The 23,796-nt window shown below is 35.3% G+C and overlaps 1 protein-coding gene across 1 annotated transcript in view; it reads left to right on the top strand.

Moving 5' to 3' along the window:
- The window catches only part of MALRD1 (MAM and LDL receptor class A domain containing 1), a 650,667-nt gene that overhangs the window by 12,804 nt on the left and 614,067 nt on the right, over window positions 1-23,796 (top strand). The window contains exon 2 of the mRNA XM_070500958.1: window positions 3,689-3,829. Coding sequence (XP_070357059.1) covers window positions 3,689-3,829 — 141 coding nt within the window. The remainder of the gene's footprint in view (window positions 1-3,688; window positions 3,830-23,796) is intronic.

Below are 23,796 nucleotides of genomic sequence, written 5' to 3'. Positions count from 1 at the left end.
ACATACAGTGAAACAGCATTTAGTCTTAAAAAGAAGATAAAAACTCTGACATATGCAACATGGATGAACCTTGAGGACATTAAACCAAGTGAAATAAGCAAGTCACAAAAGCACAAATACTGTATGATTCTACTTATATGAGGAATCTAGTGTAGTCAAATTCATAGACACAAAGTACAATGGTGGTTGCCAGGAACTGGAGGGATGGGTGATTGAGGAGTTATTCTTTCATGGGTACGGAGTTTCAGCTGGGGAAGATGAAAAAATTCTGAAGTTGGATGGTGGTGATGGTTGCATAACAATGCGAATGTTATTAATATCTCAGGACTGTACACATAAAAATGGTTAAAATGATAAATTTTATGTCGTATATATTTTGCCACAGTTTTTCAAAAAAGAGCAGTATTTGTCCTTAAGTAAAGACTACAACAGTGCCTCATAGAACTTTTAGGAGGAAGAAAGATATGCATTATTCATACAGACCCAGGCAAAATTGTGAAATAAGGGGTTTGCTTTTAATATCCTCTACCTCTCTCTTTCTAGGTTTTTCCTAATTCTTACATGTTCTGTCATCTAAGAAATTTATATTGTGGTGATCTACACATGCCATACTTTAATCCTGAGTTAATCCTGAGTTCTGCACCAATTTCTTCACCATTATCACTTTAAAATTTTATTCCTTCCCATTTTCTCAGAAGCATGCCCTAAGTTAACTATCACTTGGGGATTTAATTTAATATTTTTCTTCCCATTATGGTGTAAATGATTGAATCTATGATGGACTCTTCAGTGAATTTTTTTTTTTCTTTTTTCTCCCCAAAGCCCCCCGCACATAGTTGTATATTCTTCGTTGTGGGTCCTTCCAGTTGTGGCACGTGGGATGCCGCCCCAGCGTGGTCTGACGAGCAGTGCCATGTCCGCGCCCAGGATTCGAACCAACGAAACACTGGGCCGCCTGCAGCGGAGCACCAGAACTCAACCACTCGGCCACGGGGCCAGCCCCCATCTTCAGTGAATTTTTAATGAAGGAATCTGGCACTGTGCAAACCAATTCAGGAGATAATCAGACCTTCTAAGTAACCTCAAATCGCAACATAGAGACACCCTCACTCTTAGACTACAATACGTCTGACTTTTGGGATCATAGAATTAAAAACAAAATGATAAATTCCACAAGTTAAAAAGGCCCAGGAACATGGATTCGATTGAGAAGTTTCTGCATACCACTCCTTATTGTTCCATATCCTGTCCAACTGTGGCACTACTCAACACAATTTAGTGATGGCTGTGGTGGAAGAAATCTACATAGAGTCAGATTTTAGTATAGCAAATCATTTCAGATTTGAATCTAGCTGTGTGGCATATGGAATTAAAAGGCAAATCAGCCACAATTCAAGGAAAATTGTTTAAATGGTTTAAAATATACAATTCTCTGTTGGGGGGAAAAATGAATATCCAGAAAATTTTCAGATGCATTTTTGAATATCCAGCAGTTATTTGAAGTTCATGATTGCTTTTCTAATAAAAATTAGTTGAAAATGTATGCTCATTAGATTCATTTTATAACAAAAAGAACCCCTGTTGAGACTGTTCAGAGGGAAAAATGTTTTATTTAGCTATTTTCCTAGTTCTAACACTTCCAGAAATCATCATCATTGTCCTTGTGTATTAAAAAGAGCAAAGAACATCGTAAACAGTTGACTGAGTAATTGTAATGCAAAACAATTTCTTAGTACTTAAAAAGTTTACACCTATGCAAGAATGTGTGTACATTTTATACACATATTGCTGAAATCTGATAAAAATAGAATATTTTATAATCACAAATAGATTGTGAAAATTGCTGGGAGCTAAAGGGGACTTGAAAATAGATATTTATGCAGATGCATGCATAGCTAATTGAATGACACACACACACATATATACGAATAACTATTTACTTTAGTTCATTTTTTGTTCAACCAGATTTCCTGGACTACTAAGGTTCCATGAGGTAATAACTGGTGTATTCCAGCTATTCTAAATATTTCAAAGGTCTTATGGCAATTGTAAATTTAGCCATGGTATGATTCATAGACTAATCAAATTTCTTCACTTTTGGATAGAATTATATCAATTCTGTCTGGAAATACTGCTTTCCTCAGGCTGACTAGAAGCTCTGATAGACTTCTAATTCTAGATCTTTGATAAAAATGGGACAGTGAATTAACAATTAGGCCTTAGAACAGAGCTTTAAGAGCTCATGTTCTGGAGTCAGAAAGACCTGGGTTCCAAGCTTGGTCCCAGCACTCACCAGCTATTTTATCTTGGACGAATTACTTAATGTCTCTAACACATTGTCTAAGTTTACTCATTTTTAAAATGGAAGAAAATGCTTGCTTCATAAGGTTGTTGTAAGAAATAAATAACCTACTACAAGAAGAATGCCTAGCACAGAACAAACTACCTCGATAAACTCTAGCTATTAAGATCTCTGTAATTATTACAGAATAATAGCTGGTCTGTGAGACCTTTCAAAATAGAAGTAAAATTCCTCCAAGAGTAAAATCAACAAAATAGACCTTTAGTCATAAAGTAGATTTAGTTAATGTTATTTAAATGTGACATTTCTAAATCAGCTCTCAGTACTCATGTGAGTGATCTCAAGAACATGTACCAGACAGATGTATTATTATTATTAAATAATATTTTGTCCAAAATGTGATTAAGTAAAAATTATGTTTTTGTGATTGGGTTGCCAAGCATTAACTATTAACCAGCATATTTACTCCCACGATAGCTGATGCAACCAGTAGGGCAAGAACAAACTTGTCAAAGGAAAATCTCCACCATTGCTGAGGACTACAACTGGACGGGTGCTATTTGTGGTTGAGATAATCTGCTTTTTTAGAGAGTGACATTTGCACAGGGTAGAGAATGGAATAAAGCCCTGCTTGGGTGGTTATTGTGAAAAACCAAGCGTCTGAATCCTTCTGCTTCTCCCAAGCCTCTTGGATCGGTTACATCCACAGAAAAAGAAAAAGAGCCAAAAAATGCCTTTGTTGTGATAAAAGCACTAAGAATTTCAAAAACACTGAGATTCCACAGGGAGGTGCTATGTTTAATTGCAGGGGTCCATCACAGCATCCAGGGATGGTTGAGTTTCAATCAGAGAGGCCTCTGTGATTTGGTCTGCCCAAACTTGAAATTCTGAAATGCCTGGATGGCAGGAATATCAAGGGGGAGTTAAAGATGTAACCTTAATAGTAATTCCTCATGTTTTATGGTGCCTAAGAGTTGTAAAGTATGTTTATATACATTATGTCATTCTCATAGCAATTGTTTGAGAGAGACAGGGCAGGATGTCATTATTCTAATCTTACAAGTGAAGAAAAGGGCTTGCCGTGCTTGAGCGGTTTGGCTAAGGCACCCAGTTAAAAAGAGAAAAAATCAGGATCAGGTCCTCACTTTTCTGACTTCCTGTGGCATTCTTTCTATTTGACCATGTTGGTTTTCATGTATGGTGATTTATTAGCATGTTGTATGCAAAAAAAAGCTTTGCGTGAATAAAGTAGATTTAAAATGTGAAAAATAATCATATGTTAACCTATGTTTGTCATTTGTTGCTAAGCTTTCTTTTATTTCTATTGTCTTATTCCTTAAGAAGCTAAACGAGATTCTGATAGCTAATTTCTTTTTTTCTCATTAGGCTCAAATTATGAAAGATGTGATTTTGAGGATGGGCTCTGCAGTATGACACAAGATCAGAGTCTGAGACTTGGTTGGATCAAGAGAAATGGGATGACTGGTCTGTCAGCTCCATTTTACGATCACAATGGTGATATGTCTGGTAAATGTTTTGAATCTCTTTCTTTAATTTTTTTGCTCAAGTGGTCAATTAGGCCAGTAGAATCTTAGCTGATATTTAGATAGTAATAATGATAATATCTAATTTTATGCATTCTTTAATCATTTTCAAGGTATTTATGATTCTAAAATATTACATTGGATTCTCATAATTGGATTTCTGGGATCCCAAAGTCTATCTAGACAATACTTGGGATTTTCCAGCCATTTTGACTCTTTATGGAAATTGTAAAATTTAAACCTGATAATACTATATAGATGAATTGGTCAAATTTCTTTGCTTTTGGCTGGACTGATAGCTCTGTCTAGTAACACTTGTTTTCTCAGGCTGACTAGAAAACTCTGAGGTGCTGCTTACTAGTCTTTGAGGTGGCCCTGGAGCCACACATTTATTCATTTGTTTATTTGTTAACTAATGAACTTCATACATTCACCATTTTGTGCCAGGTGATTAAGATATTTCAGTGAGGAAAAATCAACTCCATGTCAGCTCTCATATATTGGGCTTAGACATGAAAAGAGGTAATAAATTGCATGGCGTAACTAATTGAAGGCTGGTGATTTTTTGTAAATGTGATGCTTCTCTCAAATAAAAACAAATAAATGTTAAATATGAGTATTTCCCTAGAGATAATTTAAGAAAGCAAATGTTCAGGCTTTATAAAGGTATAAAACAATAGATTATTTGGAAATGTTTACATAAATACTACACATGTGGATTAGAATCCTGACTCCACTTACTAGCTGTATCTTGAACAATTAATTTTTTTAAGCCTTGGTTTTCTCAACTTTCAAAGGGCGAATAATGATGCTTAGTTCATAGGATAGTTGGTTTAAGAGCTAAATGAGATGTTGGTAAAAACTTGTCATAAAATATCTGATGTTCAAAAGAGCTATATATTTAGTACATTTCCGAATAATTTTGGTGTTCCTCACTTTAACTTCTATGTAAGTAAGATGGAGTTTCTTATGTTGTTTGGCTTTGATGTCAAAATACTTTTTTTTTTTAGAATTTTTAATAATTGTCAGGAATAAGCCAACTTTATCACAAGAAAGGCACCAGCTTCACAAACAGGACCAATGACTCACTGCAATGCTTGTAACTCGAATTGTGGATTCAGTTATGTTAGATGGTGATATTGACTCTCGTTCCCAACTTTTAGCCATTGCAATGCCTTGTGAATTGTTTGATTCTGTATATCTCTCCTTTGGCATCTCGCCACTGCTCCTTCCTTTTAGTTAGAAGAAGAAGAATTTTCACAGCATACATTTGTTTACCCTAGTCTTTTTCATAGGTAGAATACCTGATCCTTTCCTCTTTTTTTGTATGTGGCTCTTACTCTATTCTTGCTTACTCCTCATCTTAGATTTAGACAACACTAGGATCTCCATCATTGTACGTTTTTCCTTTCCCCCTTGTTTACTTCCCTCTTTCTTTCCTTTCTTCCTTCTCTTTTCTCATTTTGCTGTGCTAATTTTTTGATAGCCTAGCCATGAGATAAAATGGGGGTAATTCACATCAAAATTGAGATGTTTTATAGGCAGACACCATTTTAACTGTGTCACTTGGTTTGACTTAAGATCTTTGGAGTCAGACGAGATGGGTTTGAACCCTGGCCCTGTCAAGCTGTTAGCTGTGTGGTCTCAGTTTCCTTATCTGTCAAGTGGAATAATAATAATACAAGCCTCATAGGGAAAGGGGGGCAAAATATGGCCTGGCATAGTTACTGAAGGGAGGTAATTTTAATAATAGTCAGGTATCTTTTGTAACTGCAATTAAACGTTAAAATATGAGTATTTCCCTAGAGATAATTTTAAATAAGCAATTGTTCTGCTTTTAGATATTAGCTATTTGAAAATGTTTATGGAAAAATCATCTTGTTGGAATATTGTCTCCATTCGAAAATCCTTATTTCATGAGTATTAATAAAATTTTTGATTAAGTTACTCTTGAAATAATTTGTCAGTACTCCAAAATAATATTTTTCATCATGTAATCAATGCTTTGAGAAGTTTTCAGAGCTAAGTTTGAAAATCTATTAGAACATCAAACACATCATTGCGTCAATATTTCGAGTCTACTAAAGCTCAGGGCAGAGTGATTAAAATTTAGTATTGATTTTTAAAATTGTATCGCATTACATTTAGATAAAATGGTATGACTATGATAATTCAAATACATCTTTGCAATGACAGTAAACTTTATTTTTTAAAAAAGCATGGAATGTAAGAATTTTTATTATAACTCATAAAAATATGAGTTTTAAATAATTCTGGAGTTTAGCTGATATTAAAGGTGATACATGAGGCTTTTAAAATGCATAGTCCACTATAAGTCTAAAAAGTATAGGTTATCAAAGATAAAAAATAATGTATTTGAAAAGTTAACATTTCTCTTTATGTCACTGATTATTTTTGTTGAGTATTTAAAATTGGATTTAAGTGGGAATACTAGAATTTTTGTTTTTTTGACCAACTGTTAAATTGAATCTAAAATCTATATGTTATATTTTGAAACACACACACTATCAAACAGCACCCAATCTTTTTATTTTGTTCTAGGACGGTGTGATGGTCTTAGCCTAGGCCTGGAGGCCCTTTGCTATTCTCCGTAGCCACACCTGCAGTGACTCCTTGCTGGGGCATTTCTTTGGTCTGTGGGACTGTTGGACAGCACATGATAGCTTAGGAAGTTTCATCTACCTACACTGTGTATCTTTGTTTTTCTTCCCAAAGCCCCAGTACATAGGTGCATATCCTAGTTCCTCTATGTGGGATGCTGCCACATCATGGCTTGAGGAGCAGTGTGTAGGTCCACACCCAGGATCCGAACCAGAGAACCCTGGGCCACTGAAGCGGAACATGTTAACTAAACCACTACACCACCCGGCAGGCCCCCTACACTGTGTTTCTTAATTCATGGTCATATTAACTCTATTTTGCCTAGTAAGCTATAAATAGTGTCTATGTGCCCATTTATTTTTCATTTGTGTAGTTGTTCCCCCTGACAGTTTATTATAAAAACTTTCAAGCATATTAAAAAGTTGATAAAGATTATTGTGAATAGTATATACCCACCACTTCGGTTGTACAATTAGAATTACTATGTTTGTTTTAGCAAGAATCTATTTATCTACCCATCCATCAATCATATTTTTTCCTTTTTTGCTGAGGAAGATTCACCCTGAGCTAACATCTATGCCAATTTTTCTCCATTTTCTATGGGGGTCACTGCCACAGCATGGCCACAGACGAGTGGTGTAGGTCAGTGCCCAGGAACCGAACCCAGGCTGCTAAAGTAGAGCACATTGAACTTAACCACTAGGCAACAGGGTCGGCCCCCAATCCATCATATTTTTAATGCACTCAGAGAATGTTGCTGGAATCACTTTATCCCAAATACATTATTTTGGTATTATTAAATAGCTGCAGGTGTCAACAAACTATGGCCTCTGGGTCATTTTCCTGTTTTTGTAAATAAAGTTTTATTGGAACACAGCCATGCTCATTCATTTACAAATTGTCTGTGGCTGTTTTTGTGCTACTATCTTGGGGTTGAGCGGTTGTGACACAGACCATATGGTCCACAAAGCCTAAACTATTTGGCCTTTTAAGAAAAAGTTTGCCCGCCCCCATGGTAGAGTACAGTATTCATTACTGTTCTTCTTCTTTAGAGGGAAAACTTACTTACTTTTTATAAAAACACCAATCTTAAGGGTACTCTTTGATAAGTTCTGACAAATGCATTCACCTGTGCAACCCACACTCCTAACAAAGTGTGGGACATTACATGTCATGCCAGAAAGTTCACTCATGTGCCTTCCTAGTCTATCCTTGCTGCCACCCTCCGCTCCCAAGGCAATCACTGTTTTGATTTTTCTTTTCATAGATTAGTTCTGCCTATTCTAGAACTTCATATAAATTAAGCCATACAGTATATAGACTTTTGTGGAAGATTTTTTTCACTTAGCATAACGCTTTCAGATTCATCCATGTCATAGCATGCATCATTAGTTCTTTCCTTTATGTTGCTGAGTAGGATGCAAGCATATGAGTTTACTTATCCATTCTCTATTTATGAACCCCTGTTTTTTCCTGTTTTGGGCTATTATAAATAAAACTGTATGAGTATTTTTGTACAAGTCTTTGTGAACATATGTTTTTAATTCTCTGTGGTAAATACCTAGAAGTGAAATATTGTGTCCATGAATGTTTAGTTTCATGAGAAGTGCCAGAGCTTTTTCTAAGGTGATTGTACCATTTCACGCTCCCACCAACAATCTATGAGACTTCCCATTGTTCCACACCTTTGTCAATATTTGGTGTTTACTATTTTCACATGATCATTCCTCTAGGTGTATAGTGGTATTTCATTGTGGTTTGAATTTGATTTTTCCTGGTGGCTATTGATAAGGATCACTTTTACATGGGCATATTGGCTATAATATACCTTCTTTTGTGAATTTTCTGATCACATATTTTGCCTATTTTTTTATTGGTCTACTTGTCTTTTTATGAATGAATTTTACTTTTATAAAACAAGCTCTATTTTTTAGAATAGTTTTAGATTCACAGAAAAACTGAGCAGAAGTCACAGAGATTTCTTATATCCTTACTCCAAGCTCCTGCAGACAGACAGACTCCACTACTATGAAAATCCCATACTAGAGTGGTACATTTGTTATAATCGATGAACCTACATGGACACATCATTGTCACCCAAAGTCCACAGTTTATATTAGGGTTCACTCTTGGTGTTGTGCATTCTACAAATGTATGATGATATGTATCCACCATTATATTATCATACACAATAGTTTCTCTGACCTAAAAATCCTCTGTGCTCTGACTGTTCATTCCTTCCTCCTTACTAACCCCTGACAACTACTGATTCTTTCGCTCCTCTCTAGATTTGCCTTTTCCAGAATGTCATATGGTTGGAATCATACAGTATGCAGCATTTTCACATTGACTTCTTTCACATAGTAATGTGCACTTAAGATTCCTCCATGGCTTTTCATGGCTTGATAGCTCATTTCTTTTTAGCACCGAATAATATTCTATTGTCTGGATGTGCTAGAGTTTATCCACTCACCACTGAAGGGCATCTTGCTTGCTTCCACATTTTGGCAATTACGAATAAAACCGCTATAAACATCCATCTGCAGGATTTTGTGTGGACAGACGTTTTCAACTCCTATGTGTAAATACCAAGGAGCATGATTGCTGGATTGTAGAGTGAAAATATGTTTAGTTTTGTAAGAAACTGCCATACTTTCTTCCAAAGTGGCTGTCCCATTTTGCATTCCCATGAGCAATGAATGAGAGTTCCTTGTATCAGTTTTTATATATCTTGGATTCCCAAAATTTCTAAGATTAATGTTTACAAATATTTTCTCCAAGTCTGTGGAATGTGTGTTAATCTTCTTATTGATGTTTTTTAATCAGTAGAAGTCTTTAAGTTTTATGAAATCCATTTTTTTCTCTTGTGTTTTACTGTGTCAAATCTGCTGATGTGAAGTTGTCTTAATACTCACCTATCCTTTCAATGTCTGTAGAACACGTAGCAACAGTCTCGCTTATTCATGCTGTTGGTTATTTCTGCTTTATCTCCTCTCTTCTCTTCTCTGCCTCTCTTCTCTTCTACTTTGGAAGATTGTCACTGAGTTAACCTTCATACCAATCTTCCTCTATTTTATGTGGGATGCCACCAGGGCATGGCTTGACAAGTGGTGCTAGGTCTGCACTCAGGATCCAAACCTGCGAACCCTGGGACGCAGAAGCGGAGTGAGTGAGCTTAACCTCTTGGCCATGGGACAGTCCCTCTTTATTTTTTTCTTGTTTCCTAAGGTGGAATTTTGGTTCACCAATTTTTAAAAGTCGTAAATTCATTATTCAGTTGAAACATTTTCTAATTTTCCCTGTGATTTATTCTTTGACCCATGGATTATTTAGAAGTGTGTTGTTGAATTTCTAAATATCTAGGTTTTCTACATGTTGTTGTTTACATCTGGTTTAATTACATTTTGGTTGGAGACCATTCTTTTATTTCAATCTTTTAAAATATTTTGAGACTTATTTTATGATGCAGCATGTGATCTATCTTTGCAAAAATATGTGAATTTGAAAAAAATGTGTATTCTGCAGTTATTAGGTATAGTGGTCTATAACTATCAATTAGATTAAGTTTGTAAAATAGTATTCAAGTCATCTGTCTTTGCAGATTTCTTGATTAGTTCTTCTGTCAATTGCCAAGAGAAGCATTTGAAAATCTCTTAAAATGATCGTGAAATTGTCTGTTTTGCCCTTTCTGTCGGTCAAATTTTTTGGTGAGGGAGACTGTCCCTGAGCTAACATTGGTGCCAGTCTTCCCTTATTTTGTATACGGGGTGTTGCCACAGCATGGCTTGATGAGTGTTGTGTAGGTCCGTACCCAGGATCTGAAGCCATGGACCCCAGGCCACCAGAGCAAAGCACACGAACTTAACCACTGTGCCACTGGGCAGGACCCGTATGTCACTCAATTTTGTTTTATATATTTTGAAGTTTTGCTATTAGATGTAAATACCTATTATTTTTTATGCCTTCCTGGTATATTGGTCCTTTTGTTATGATAAAGTGTCCTTCTTCATCTCTGGCAATAAAATTTATCTTTAAGTCTATCAAATCTGATATTAGCCGCTTTTGCTTTCTTATGCTGTTTTCATAGTGTACTTTTTCCTTTGATTTGTTTTTAACCTATCTATGTCTTTACACTTAAAGTATGTCTCTTATAGACAGTATATAGTTGAATCTTGCTTTTGATTCCATTCTGGTAATTCTTTTGACTGGAGTGTTTAATCCATTTTATTTAATGTAATTATTGGTATTGCTAGATTTGTGTCTACATTTTATTATTTGTTTTGTGTTTGAGCATTTTGTTTTTGATCCTTCTGTTCCTCTTCTTGCCTTCTTTGGAATTATTTGAACGTTTTTTAAAAATTCTGTTTCACTTGGCTTTTTAGGTACAAATCTTAACTTTGAATTTTGCTGGTTAGTCTATTGACTACGGCCCGTATTCCTCACTCTTTACAGTCCACTTACAGTTGATATTGTACAGCTATGCATATAAGGTAGCAAACTTAGAAAAGTATAGGTCCATTTATCCCTTCCTCGTTGTCTTTTATTTTATAGTGGTCACATGTATTACATCTATAATCTATATACATTACAAATCTCACAAGTTAATGTTGTAAGTTTTTCTTTATACATTATTAAAATAAATTAAGAAGAAAATATTCTTTCATTTTGTTTACTATTTGAAATACTCTTCATTCCTCTGTCTGAGTCTGTCTGTATTATCATTTATCTTTAGCTTGAAGAATTTTCTTTAGTATTTCTTATAGCCCAGTTCTGCTGATGATAAATTATGTCAGTTGTTCTTTTGTGAAAATGTCTGTATTTTCCCTTCATTCTTGAAATATATTCTCCTTGGATAGAGAATTTTTCATGGACATATTTGTTCTTTTAGTGCTTTAAAGTTATTATTTCACTATTTTCTGGCCTCCTTAGTTTCTGATGTGATATTGACAATTATTCAAATTATCCATTTTGCTCTATTTAAAAATATCTTAACTTTTTGATGTTTTCAAGATTTGATTTACTATGATGCGCTTAGGCATAAGATTTTTTAAATCCTTCTTGGGTTAAATAAGCTTCGTAAATCTGAAATTATGTATTTTCGCCAATCTTGGAAAATATTCTGCCCTTATTCAGTTTTTTTTTCCTACCTCATTTTCTCTATTCTTGTACCTCGATCACCAATATGTGAGACAACAGGCCTAAAATATTCTTATTGAGGCTCTCATCATATATTTTGATAATCTTTTCTCTGTTTTTCACATTGAGCAATTTCAATTGATACATCTTTAAGTTTTGTGATTCTTTCTTTGTCATCTTCATCATACTGAGAAGCCCTTCCAATGATTTAAAAATTTTTTTTAGATACTGTATAAGTATTTCCATTTGATTGCTTTTAAATGGTTTTTAATTTCACTACTGAGATTTCTTATCTTTTCATTCTTTAAGAGCATATTTTCCTTTACTTCATTGAGCATAGTTATAACGATGGTTTTAAAATACTTGTATATGTTATCTCAGAATTACTCTTTCTTTATTGCCTTTTCTCATGATACAGTCATATTTTCCCGATTCTTCGTCAAATAATTTTGGATTGTATACCTCACATCATGAATATTAACATTGTGGAGCATCTGGATTCTGTTATATTCCTTAACAGAGTGTTGATGATTTGTTTTGTTTAAGTGCGTGATTAACTTTCTTAGACTCAAATTGAAAACTTTGTTTTGTTTGTTGTGGGCAGCAGTTCAGACATCAATTTAGTTCTTTTAGTTTACCTGCTGGAAGTCCTCCCTGCACATGCATATTTCATTTTTAGCAGAGTTTGGGGCAGACTTTATTCATAGAACATGGGACACCCCTCTATCTGGCTTTCTTCATTCTAGAATTCCTCTCTTAATTTATGGTGGATCAGGCTGTCCTGAGCTCCTTTCTCTGCTTCTTCAGGGCAAGGAGACAGCAGCCTTTCTATCAGTTTCAACCACACACATGGCTACAACTGCAGTCTAACCTCTGTCTAAGGCCTGAGGGAACCTAACTTCTTCTGATCACTTCATTTCTCCAAGTTTCTATTCCCATAAAAATATGCACTTTTTTTGTTTATCTTTTAAGCCTCCTGAGGTCCAAGCTTTCAGGTTTCTCTTGTTTTTAAATATAAGCATTATATTTATCACTGGGTTTTTTAACTGAGTTTTCTAACTCTAGCATGTCCTAAACTGCTCCATCCTGCCCTTTCTGAAGGGCCCTAGGAGCCATAATCCATTCCTTAATACTTGACAGGCCGCATTACAGAGACTGTGGGTTGGATTATTTCATTGAGAAGAAACAGCAAAAGACCAAAAATAGAAAGAAGAATCTCACATCCTTACTCTCTAGATCAAATTTTTCCAGCTTGTGTAGTCTTAATATCTATTTATTTTGAAATCAGAGAAAAAAAAATATTTTTTTTGAGGAAGATTAGCCCTGAGCTAACTGCTGCCAATCCTCTGCTTTTTCCTTGGGAAGTCTGGCCCTGAGCTAACATCTGTGCCCATCTTCCTCTACTTTATATGTAGGACACCTACCACAGCATCGCTTGCCAAGTGGTGCCATGTCCGCACCCGGGATCCAAGCCAGCGAACCTTGGGCTGCCAAAGCAAACATGCACACTTAACCGTTGCACCACGGGGTCAGCCCCCAAATCAGAGAAAATTTAATGTTCATTTATTTCTTTGTATCTAATTCAAAAACTTTTTATTGGGCATTTACATTTCTCCACATACTATTCAAGGACCTGCAGATATAATAGTGAATAAGAACACAGTTCTTACTCCCAGGGAACTTGCTCTGGTGATGGAGACATAAACCTTATACCTATGTTGATTTGTTAAGAGTAAAAAGTCATGCAATCATTCTTATAGCTGCATATACACATTGAAAAGCCCACAATGTGACAAGGATAACTTATGTGTGAGTGTGTGTGTTTTGCAGATGTCATTCTGGAACATCTATGTTGCTTTTACCTAAGAAATTTCAATTGAATAACTCGTATATTCCAGGGATCTGCATATATTCTTTTAAATGGCCTGATAGTAAATAATTTTGGGCTCTATGTCCCAACTACTCAACTCTGCCATTGTACTATGAACATAGCCACAGACCATGCATAAAGGTTAAGCATGACTGTGTTATAATAAAACTTTATTTATGGACACTGGAATTTATAATTCATATAATTTTCACATTGCCAGAAAAATGTTATTCCTCTTTTGAACTTTTTCAACCATTTAAACATGCAAAAACCCTTAGCTCTCAGGCCATACAAGATCAAATGATAGGTGAGATTTGCCTGCAGGTTGTAGTTTACTGTCCCTTATGTTCAATAAATATTAATTAAGCATTTTTACGACTGACAATAAGAAATATTGGGGATACATGAGTAAAGGATAAAATTCCTCCTCTAATAACCCACAGATAAATTGTAATTTTTTTTTTTTTTGGTGAAGAAGATTGGCCCTGAGCTAACATCTGTTGCCAATCTTCCCCTTTTTTTGTTTTTTTCCCCCCAAACCCCGGTACATAGTTGTATATTCTAGTTGCAAGTCATTCTAGTTCTTCTGTGTGGGTTGCCACCACAGCATGGCTTGATAAGTGGTCTGTAGGTCTGCACCCAGGATCCAAAACAGTGAACCCTTGGTTGCTGAAGCAGAGTGTGGGAACTTAAACACTTGGCCATATGGCACCGTATAATCTTGATTTTAGTGGTCAGTGATCACTTTTATAGCAAACAAAGCTGAAGCATACCTTGATGTACACCCTGATTCTGTAAAAGAATCAGATTTCTTATGCTATTTAAAAATTCACCTAAATTTTCAATTAAGGGGGAGATTTTGTTATAGTAGGTAAGCTTATTTCTTAGAATAAAAATACAGATAAGATTTGTGTTAATGAAGTGGAATTATAGTGTATATTTTCCCACTTGTCCCATTTTCAGTATTGTAGTTATACTATTTTAAGAGTAAAAAATGATTAAAAATAAAAAATTTACTATATATTTAAGTCCATATATTTATATATGGTTGTGGCAATTGTTAATTTCAATTTGAAAGCTTTTGTTAATGCCAGTATGCCTAAATCATTATGATAAGTGCAGTGAATATTAGAAAGACTGTTAATATACAGGTTGCATATCAAGATGTTTATGATCTCTTTGGAAAGCATTATTTAGAATAACACAGTTAATTACAATACAGGAAGAAATTTTATAAGTGCTTTAATGTCATTCTGAGAAAATTACTCTGTGGCTATAAGCAAATTCTGACTCTGGAAAGGAGAAGAGCATTTGAGAAAAGACTTGAAAGATGAGTGGTATTTCAACAGACAGGGAAGTGAGATAAATGATATTTTAAATTTAAAGAACCACGCATAGAGATATTTGGTGTGCTCAGATGATGATATAACAGCCCACTATGACTAGAGGGTACTGTCTTTGGAAATTAAGATCAGGCTGTAAGTGTATTTGGGACATCACAAATAGTGTCACCCAAAGGCTACTGATTTTGCTCATCAGTATGATTTCCTTCCCTCTTTTCCCTCCTCTGCCCAAATTCCTTCACAGTTGACAATCCCATCTCTGCTTCTGTTCAACCAGGCAGCAGAAATGAGAGACACTGATGGATGTGTGGCAGTGCCTGAGGAGTTGTATAAAGAATTTCAAGGGCATACACATTTGGTACTTAATGATTCATTCTTCTTCAAGTAGTATTTTGCAGCGAGCCTTAGTTTCTTCCACAGATTCTTTGGTTGTCAAGCTAATATTATCAAGCTCCTTGATGTGTGCCTGCATTTGTGTGTGTTTTATTTTTATTTTTTTTTGCAGAGGAACATTCACCCTGAGCTAACATTTGTTGCTGATCTACCTCTATTTTGTATGTGAGCCGCGGTCACAGCATGGCCACTGATAGATTGAATTGTGTAGGTCCGTGCCTGGGAACTAAACCTGGGTTGCCAAAGTGAAGTGTGCCAAACTTAACCACTAGGCCACCGGGACTGGCCCAATGTGTGTGTGTGTTTTAAATGAGCTAGCTGCGTGAGGTTTTCATACTTCCTCAACAGACTTCATGCCTGTTTTTTATTGGATAATATAATATCTGTTTATTTTCCCATTTCTTTTATTTCAAATTCAGAGTTATACATTAGTCAGAGAATCATAGTTGACCACTTAGATGATTATTTGAATTAACTGATATGCTATCAATGAAATTTCTCCATGTAACATAAGTAGCCAAGCTGTCAAATGTTTTAAATAAAATTCTTCCACTGATTAGAGCTAACAAATTTAATACGTTCTATAAGTTTTCTGTATAAATATAGACATTTTCTCCTATGTATCATTTACTTTCCTTTTAGCAGGAATTTGACCTTTACAGGCAGATGGCTTGTTTATTTGCCAAATTTACATGGGTATGTATTCTTCAAATTAATTCATCCACAAGTGAAAAAAAAATCTATACTCAACAGAAATACATAAAATTAAATAATAGTATATTGAAATAAATATAATACAAATTTCAAAGAATATATCTTTCGAACTGCAGACAAAGGGTCAGTAGACTGAGATTCTGCCAAATGAAAGTGAGCAGAGAATTTTACCAATTAAAATGGTTGGACAGTATACAGCAGATTTCAATTCTCTACAAATGAAGTCTGGCAACTGTGATGAGTATAAACATTGATTCAGTGTGTCCTATAATTGAATTAGTCAAGGAAGAATTTACAGGGGAAGAATTTACAGGGACTCAACTACTTTAGAGTTTATAGACTTTGGTCAGTACCTTGAGATGTAGCAAATGGAACAAGAGAACCAAATTGGTGTCTACCTAATTGTGGTTGGCAGAATTCTAAATGTCCTGCCAAGATTCTCATCTGCTGGGTATTCAATCAAACACTAATCTAGGTACTATTGTGAAGGGACTATGTGGATGGAAATAAGATTGCTAATCAGCTGACCTTAAAGTAGGAAGGTTGTCTTGGATTATTCAACTGGGCCCAATGTAATCACATGAGCTCTTAAAAGCAAAAGAGGAAGGCAGAAGAGTCAGTTGGAAGGGAGATGAAGTAGACGAGGAAGGCAGAAGAGATGAGGCAAAAGAGAAGATCAGAGATTTTGGAAGTATGAGAAGAAGTTCACCCGTGCTGATGGCTTTGCAGATGGAGAAAGGAGGCCACAAAACAAGGAATTCAGGGGCCTCTGGAAGCAGAGGACAATTACCTGTTAACACCCAGAAAGGATAAAGGGACCTCAGTTCTACGACTGCATGGAATTGAGTTTTGCCAACAACCTGAATGAGCTTGAAAATGATTCATCCCCCCAGAGCCTTGAGAAACGGGTACAACCAGCCAATATCTCCATTTTGTCTATTGAACCTCTAAGCAAAGTAGCGTCTGAGCCGTGCTGTACCTGGACTTCTGACCTGTATAGAAACCGTGAGGGGCCAGCCCTGTGGTCGAGTGGTTAAGTTCACATGCTCTGCTTCAGCGGCCCAAGGTTTCACCGGTTTGAATCCTGGATGTGGATATGGCACCGCTCATCAGGCCATGCTGAGGTGGTGTCCTACATGGCACGACTAGAGGCACTCACAACTGGAATACACAACTATGTACTAGGGGGCTTTGGGGAGGAGAAGAAGAAGAAGAAGAAGAAAAGAAGATTGGCAACAGTTGTTAGCTCAGGTGCCAATCTTTAAAAAAAAAAAAGAAACTGTGAGATAATACATTTGTGTTGCTTTATGTCACTAAGGGTATGGTAACTTATCATGGCAGCAACAGAAAATCAATACACTAATTTTTGAAGTGTTTAGGAAAAGACAGTTTTATAATTTCTTGATTGTCCATTCATGCTTATAATTAAATTTTGGAGGGGCCGGCTCCGTGGCCGAGTGGTTAAGTTCGCGCGCTCCGCTGCGGCGGCCCAGGTTCGGATCCTGGGAGCGGACATGGCACCGCTCGTCAGGCCACGTTGAGACGGCGTCCCATGAGCCACAACTAGAAGGACCTGCAACTAAGATATACAACTGTGTATGGGGGGCGGGGGGGAGGGGAGTTGGGGAGATAAAGCAGAAAAAAAAAAAAAAAGATTGGCAACAGTTGTTAGCTCAGGTGCCAATCTTTAAAAAAAAAAAAAAAATTGGAATGAGTAAAATTTCCTTTTACTTGGTAGAGAGGAAAAAAATCTAAATTTGAAGCCCAGAGGCCTAGATTCTTGATTCAACTTTGACATTAACTCCTTTGAGCATGATTTGGGGCAAATCCCAGGGTTTTCCTTTTTCTCTTTTATGTGGTCTCAATTCCTCCAGTTTTTCACTTATGCGTTTAATTTTTCATTCTTGCCACCATTTTCATTCGTTTGTTTTAGAGCATTCCCAAAGTTCAAGATGTCTCCCATTAATGCCTCTAGTCCATCCCACCCTTACCTGTATAATTTTGATGAAGTAAAATGCATTCATTTACTTGTTTGCTTGCTTCCTTTGGCTTTAGGAGTCATAGCTTAGAAGACATTGCCTTGTCTGAGGTCACAAAGACTTACATCTGTGATCTCTTCTCAGAGTTTTACATCTTAAATTTAGGTTTTTAATCAATCTTGAGTTAATTTTTGCATGTAGTGTGAGGTAGCCACTTTCTTTTGCATGTGGCTATCCAGTTGTTTCAGTACTCTATGTTGAAAAACTATTCTTTCTCCATTGAACTGTTTTGGCCTCTGATCAAAAATCGGTTGACCACAGATGCACGGATTTATTTCTGGACTTCCAACCTCTATGTCTATACTAATGCCAGTACCATGCTGTCTTGATTACTGTAGCTTTGCAGTGAGTTTTAAAATAGGGAAGTGTTAGTCCAATTCTGTTCTTCTCTTTTAAGATTTTTTGGGCTACTTTAGTGCTTTTTTTTTTTCATTTCTATACAAATTTTAGGATCATCTTATTAATTGCTGCAAAAATAGTACTAGAACTTTTGAGAGAAATTGCATTGAATCTGCTAATAAAATTAGAGACTATTGCCATATCAATAATATTAAATGTTCCTACCGATGTACACATGATGTCTTTCCATTTATTTAGGTCCTCTAATTTCGTTTGGCATTGCTTTGTAATTTTCAGAATACAAAATTTGTTTTTTTTTAAATTTATTCCTATGTATTTTATTCTTTTTGATGTTATTATAAATGAGATTTTCTTAGCTTTTCAGATCTTTCATTGCCAGTCTATAGAAATGAAACAGATTTTTGTATATTGATCGTGTATCCTACAAACTTACCTAACTTATTTATTAGCTCTAATAGTTTGTTGCTGTTGTTGGGGGAGTTTCCTTAGGGCATTCTACATGGAAGAGCATGTCGTCTGTGAATAGAGATAGTTTTACTTTTTGTTTCCATTCTGGATGTCTTTTCTTAATTTTTTGGTCTAATTTCCCGGCTAGAAACTCCAGTACAATGTTGAGTAGAAGTGGTAGTAGCAGATATCCTTGTCTTGTTCCTATTAGGGGACAAAATTTTAGTCTTTTACTGTCAGTTATGATGTTAGCTGAGGGTTTTTCGTGGATGCCACTTATCAGGTAACATGTTCCTTTCTGTTACTAATATGCTGAGTGTTTTATGAGAGAGTATTAGACTTTGTCAAATATATTTTCTACATCTATTGAGATGATCATGTCATTATTGGTCTTTATTTGATCAATATGGTGTTTTATAGTGATTGGTTTTCATATGTGGAACCAACTTTGCATTCCTGCGATAAATTCCACTTGGTCATGATGAATAATCCTTTTCATATCTTGCTTGATGAGGCTTGCTAGTATTTTGTTTAGTGTTTTTACATTTATGTTCGTTAGGGATATTGATCTGTAGTTTTCTTTTCTTGTGACATGTTTGTCTGGTTTTGGTATCGAGGTAATAATGGTCTCATAGAATGAGTTGGGGAGTGTTATATGCTCCCCTAATTTGTTCAAGAACTTGTGGGGCTGGTCCAGTGGTGCAGCAGTTAGGTGTGCACGTTCTGCTTCAGTGGCCTGGGGTTCGCAGGCTCCAATCCCGGGTGTGGACATAGCACTGCTTGGCAAGTCATGCTGTGCTAGGTGTCCCATATATAAAATGGAGGAAGATGGGAACGGATGTCAACTCAGGGCCAGTCTTCCTCAGCAAAAAGAGGAGGATTGGCAGCAGATGTTAGCTCAGGGCTTATCTTCCTCAAAAAAAAAAAAATAGAACTTGTCAAGTATTGCTATTACTTCTTCTTTAAATGTTTATAAAATTCACTAGTTGATCCTTCTGTGACTGAGAATTTCTTTGTGGAAAGCTTCTTGATTACTGATTCATTATCTTTACTTGTTACAGCTTATTCAGTTTTTATATTTCTTCTTGAGTCAGTTTTGGTCCTGAGTCAGTTTTGTGTTTTTCTAGGAATTTGTCCACATCATCTGGGTTATCTAATTTACTAGCTTGAAATTGTTGATAATATTACCTTATAGTTGTTTTTATTTCTATAAGTATGATAGTTCTGACCCTATTTCACTCTTCATTTAGTAAATTGAGTCTTCAATTTTTTGTTGTTATTGGTCAGTCTTGTGAAAGTTTTGTCAATTTTGTTGATCTTTCTTAGAACCAACTTTTGGTTTATTTAATTGTTTTTCTATCATTTGTCTATTCTCTATTTCATTCATTTATGCTCTAATATTTATCATTTTCTTCCTCTGCTTGCTTTGAGTTTAGTTTGCTCTTCTTCTAGCTTAATGGGGTAGAAGGTTAGATTGTTGTTTTTAAAACTTTAAAAAAATTATTAGTTTACAGCTATAAATTTATTTCTAAGCACTAATATACCTGCATCTCATATATTTTGAAAGATTATATTTTCATTTTCATTCATCTCAAGTATTTTCTAATTTCTCCTCTAATTTCTCCTTTGCCCCGTTGGTTATTCAGGAGTGTGTTATTTAATTTCCACATATTGTGAATTTCCCACATTTCTTTCTGCTATTGACTCAAATTGCTCCATTATGGCTATAGAACGTACTTGTATGATTCACATCCTCTTAGACATATTGAGACTTGTTTTATGGACTAAAATATGATCTTTCCTGGAGAATATTCTGTGTGCACTGTAGAAGCATGTGTGTTTTGCTGTTGTTGGTTGGAGTTTTCTATATGTGTCTGTCAGGTCTAATTGGTGTTTAGTGTTGCTCAGGTCTTCTGTTTCCTTACTGATCTTCTGTCTAATTGTCCTATGTATTTTTGAAAGTGGAGTATTGAAGTCTCCAACTATTATTGTTGAATTGTCTATTTTCACTTCAATTCTCTTAGCTACTGCCTCATATAATTTGGGGCTCTGTTTTTAGATGCATATATGTTTATAATTGTTATATTTTCTTGATAGGTTCATTCTTTTATCATTATAATTTGTCCTTGTTATCTCTAATGCCAACCATTTTGTGTTAAAATCTTTTTTTTTTTTCTGAATTTCCAGCTTTCTTTTGGTTATGGTTGGTATGGTATGCTTTTTGTATCCTTTTATTTTCAGGCTGTTTGTGTAGCTGAATCTCTAGTGAGAGACACATTCTATGATTGGATTGTCTTTGTATAACGATATGCCATCCTTGAACTTTTCATTGGAGATTTTAATCTATTTACATATATCATAATTAGTGATAAAATAGAATTTATGCCTTTCCATCTGCTACTTGTTTTCTGCATGTCTTATGTCTTTCCTGTTACTGTGTTCCTCCATTAATGTCTTCTTTTGTGTTAAATAAATATTTTCTAGTGTATCATATTAATTCATTTTTTCTACTATGTGTTTTTGAATTACTTTATAAGTGGCTGCCCTAGGGATCACATTTAACATCTTAATTTACAACAATCTAGGTCAGATTAATACCAATTTAATTGCAATAGCATATAAAAAACTTTGATCTTATCCAGCACCATTCTCCCCACCTTTATATTGTTACTACCACAAATTACATCTTTATATATTGTGTGCCCATCAACACTGAATTATAATATTTATTAATTGTAAAAGCTAATTTTTATCCACTATAACAATGGAGTATAATAATTAGTTATAGATTTTTATAATTTCTGTCTCTTTATTGATATTCTCTACTTTGTGAGGCATTATTCTCATGGTTTCTATAGTTTTTTAAACATCGTTTCCATTAGCTCTTTGAAATATTTAAAATAGCTGATTTAAAGTCTTCATCCAGTAGGTCCAACGTCTGGACTTCCTCAGAGACACTTTCTATTGATTGCATTCTTTCATCTGTATGGGCCACTTTTTCTTGTTTCTTTGAATTTCTCACAATTTCTTTTGAAACTTGGACATTTAAAATCTGGAAATCTGATCACTTTCCTCCCAGGGTTTGCTGCTGTTGCTGTTTGTTGTATTTGTTGTTGTTTTTTAGTCTAGTGACTTTTCTGAACTAATTCTCTAAAGTCTTTATTCTTGTCATGTATGGCCACTGAATTCTCTGCTTGGTCAGCTTAGTGGTAAACTAACGATTGGAGAGAGACTTCTTTAAATGCCTGGAACCAATAAATCTCCTATGCTTTGGGGGGACTCTATGTACATGTTGGGGTGCACCTTTAGCACTCACCTAGGCAGTTGATAACTCTGTTTTAGTTTTCACTTCCTGCTTCCATAGATCTTCAGAATCAGCCAGAGATGAGAGCTTAGGGCCTTTTCAGGTCTTTCCAGAGCATGTACACAGTCCTATGCATGCACAGTCTCAGGCACAGCCCTAGGCAAGACTTTACATCAGCTATTTTAAATATTTCAAAGAGCTAACAGAAACCATGAGCATGTGCACAGTCCTAGGCATTCACAGGAATATGTTGGAGTGTTTCAAAGCCCCTATAGGGCACCTCATTCTTCATATTTTATTTTAAGCTTTTTGGTTAGTCTGTTGTTAGCCCCAAGAGTTTACAATGCCTCAGGCAACTGTAAAGTTAAAACACTTCTCAGTAATTGTTTTCAACAAATGCCTGCTGAGAAGAAGGCTTTTGCACTGGACAAGGTATTAATACAATCAATTTCAGGCAGACTTGTAAGTAGGGTCTTTTAAGAAACACCAGACATGTCAAATAATGATAATTATTTGATAATGAGGCTTTCAAAGAGCTCTAGCTCTATTCTGCTCATTCTTGCAGCTGCCATGCTGTACCAGGAGTGTGTGCTACCATTTTTCAAAGTTAATGTGGAGCTAAAGAGTGGGCAACTACAATTCAGCCATTTCTTGAGTGAAAGCTCTCTAGTTTGCCCTAATCCTTGCTATGGCCATTTTTGTCAATTTTTTCATTGCTTTTATGGAGGAGAAAATTTTCAGATGTCTTTATATTGGCATTTTCATTAACATCTCCGTCATGTTTATTGTATGTTTTACCATTTATTAAAGTGACTCACCTAGCTCTTTAGCACTGAAGTTGACTTAAGTTGATATGGCATCATTCATTCACACTTGCTAGCAATGATAAGGGATTTCTATTCAAAGGTATCCTTTAAGAGATACAGTTGTAGCAAACATTACATGGTTGTTTTGATCTTGTTAGTTTAATGAACAGCTATGTGACAAAACTTAGGATTCCATGGAAACAGAACTTAATAAATAGAAATTACCAAGTTGAAGGAGTTTGTATAGAAGACTATTATTTCCTCTGTAATCTGAACAGGACCATATTTCTGTCATAGATGAACACACTTTTCCCTTTCCAAAAGTTTTGACATTTTAACCTTTGCTTCAGGCCTTGGACCTTGTCATGATGATCCATTCCTGTGGCCTGATTCTTTTGGAAATGTTCTTGAGAACTGATATTATCTCACTATTAAAATATTCCATTTTTTGAGTTCCTTTGAGCCAGTTGGATACTCTGTAGCATGCAATAGGATTTATGTTTCTCCTGCTCACATTCATTCCCATTAATCACTTAGAACTTGGGGAATGAAAGAAACCCAAGGCTGCCTGTTAATAGTTGAGGAAAGTGAGACTGAAAATTCTACCTGATCTTTGCTGAGGATCAAGGTTGGTGGATTTCACAGCTAAAGTTATTGGATTTAGCCCTCCAAATCTTGATTCATGGTTTTTTTTGCTTTCATATTTTATATACTTCCTTTTTTTTATCATCATACTTGATTTATGTTTGGATTTTACTTCAACGCTTACCCAGCAACTAAGAAAAAATATTTTTGAAAGCCCTTTAATATAAACATTTAAGATTATAAATGAAATCATGCTGTTTGTACTCTTATTTTGTCATTTGAATTATTAACACTTTCTCAGAAGATTATTTTAAATACGTGTTAAAGAAAT

Source organism: Equus asinus, chromosome 29 (assembly GCF_041296235.1).
Source record: "Equus asinus isolate D_3611 breed Donkey chromosome 29, EquAss-T2T_v2, whole genome shotgun sequence".
Lineage (NCBI taxonomy): Eukaryota > Metazoa > Chordata > Mammalia > Perissodactyla > Equidae > Equus > Equus asinus.
Note: the sequence above shows the minus strand (reverse complement) of the source record. Positions and strands in the feature narration are given on the sequence as shown.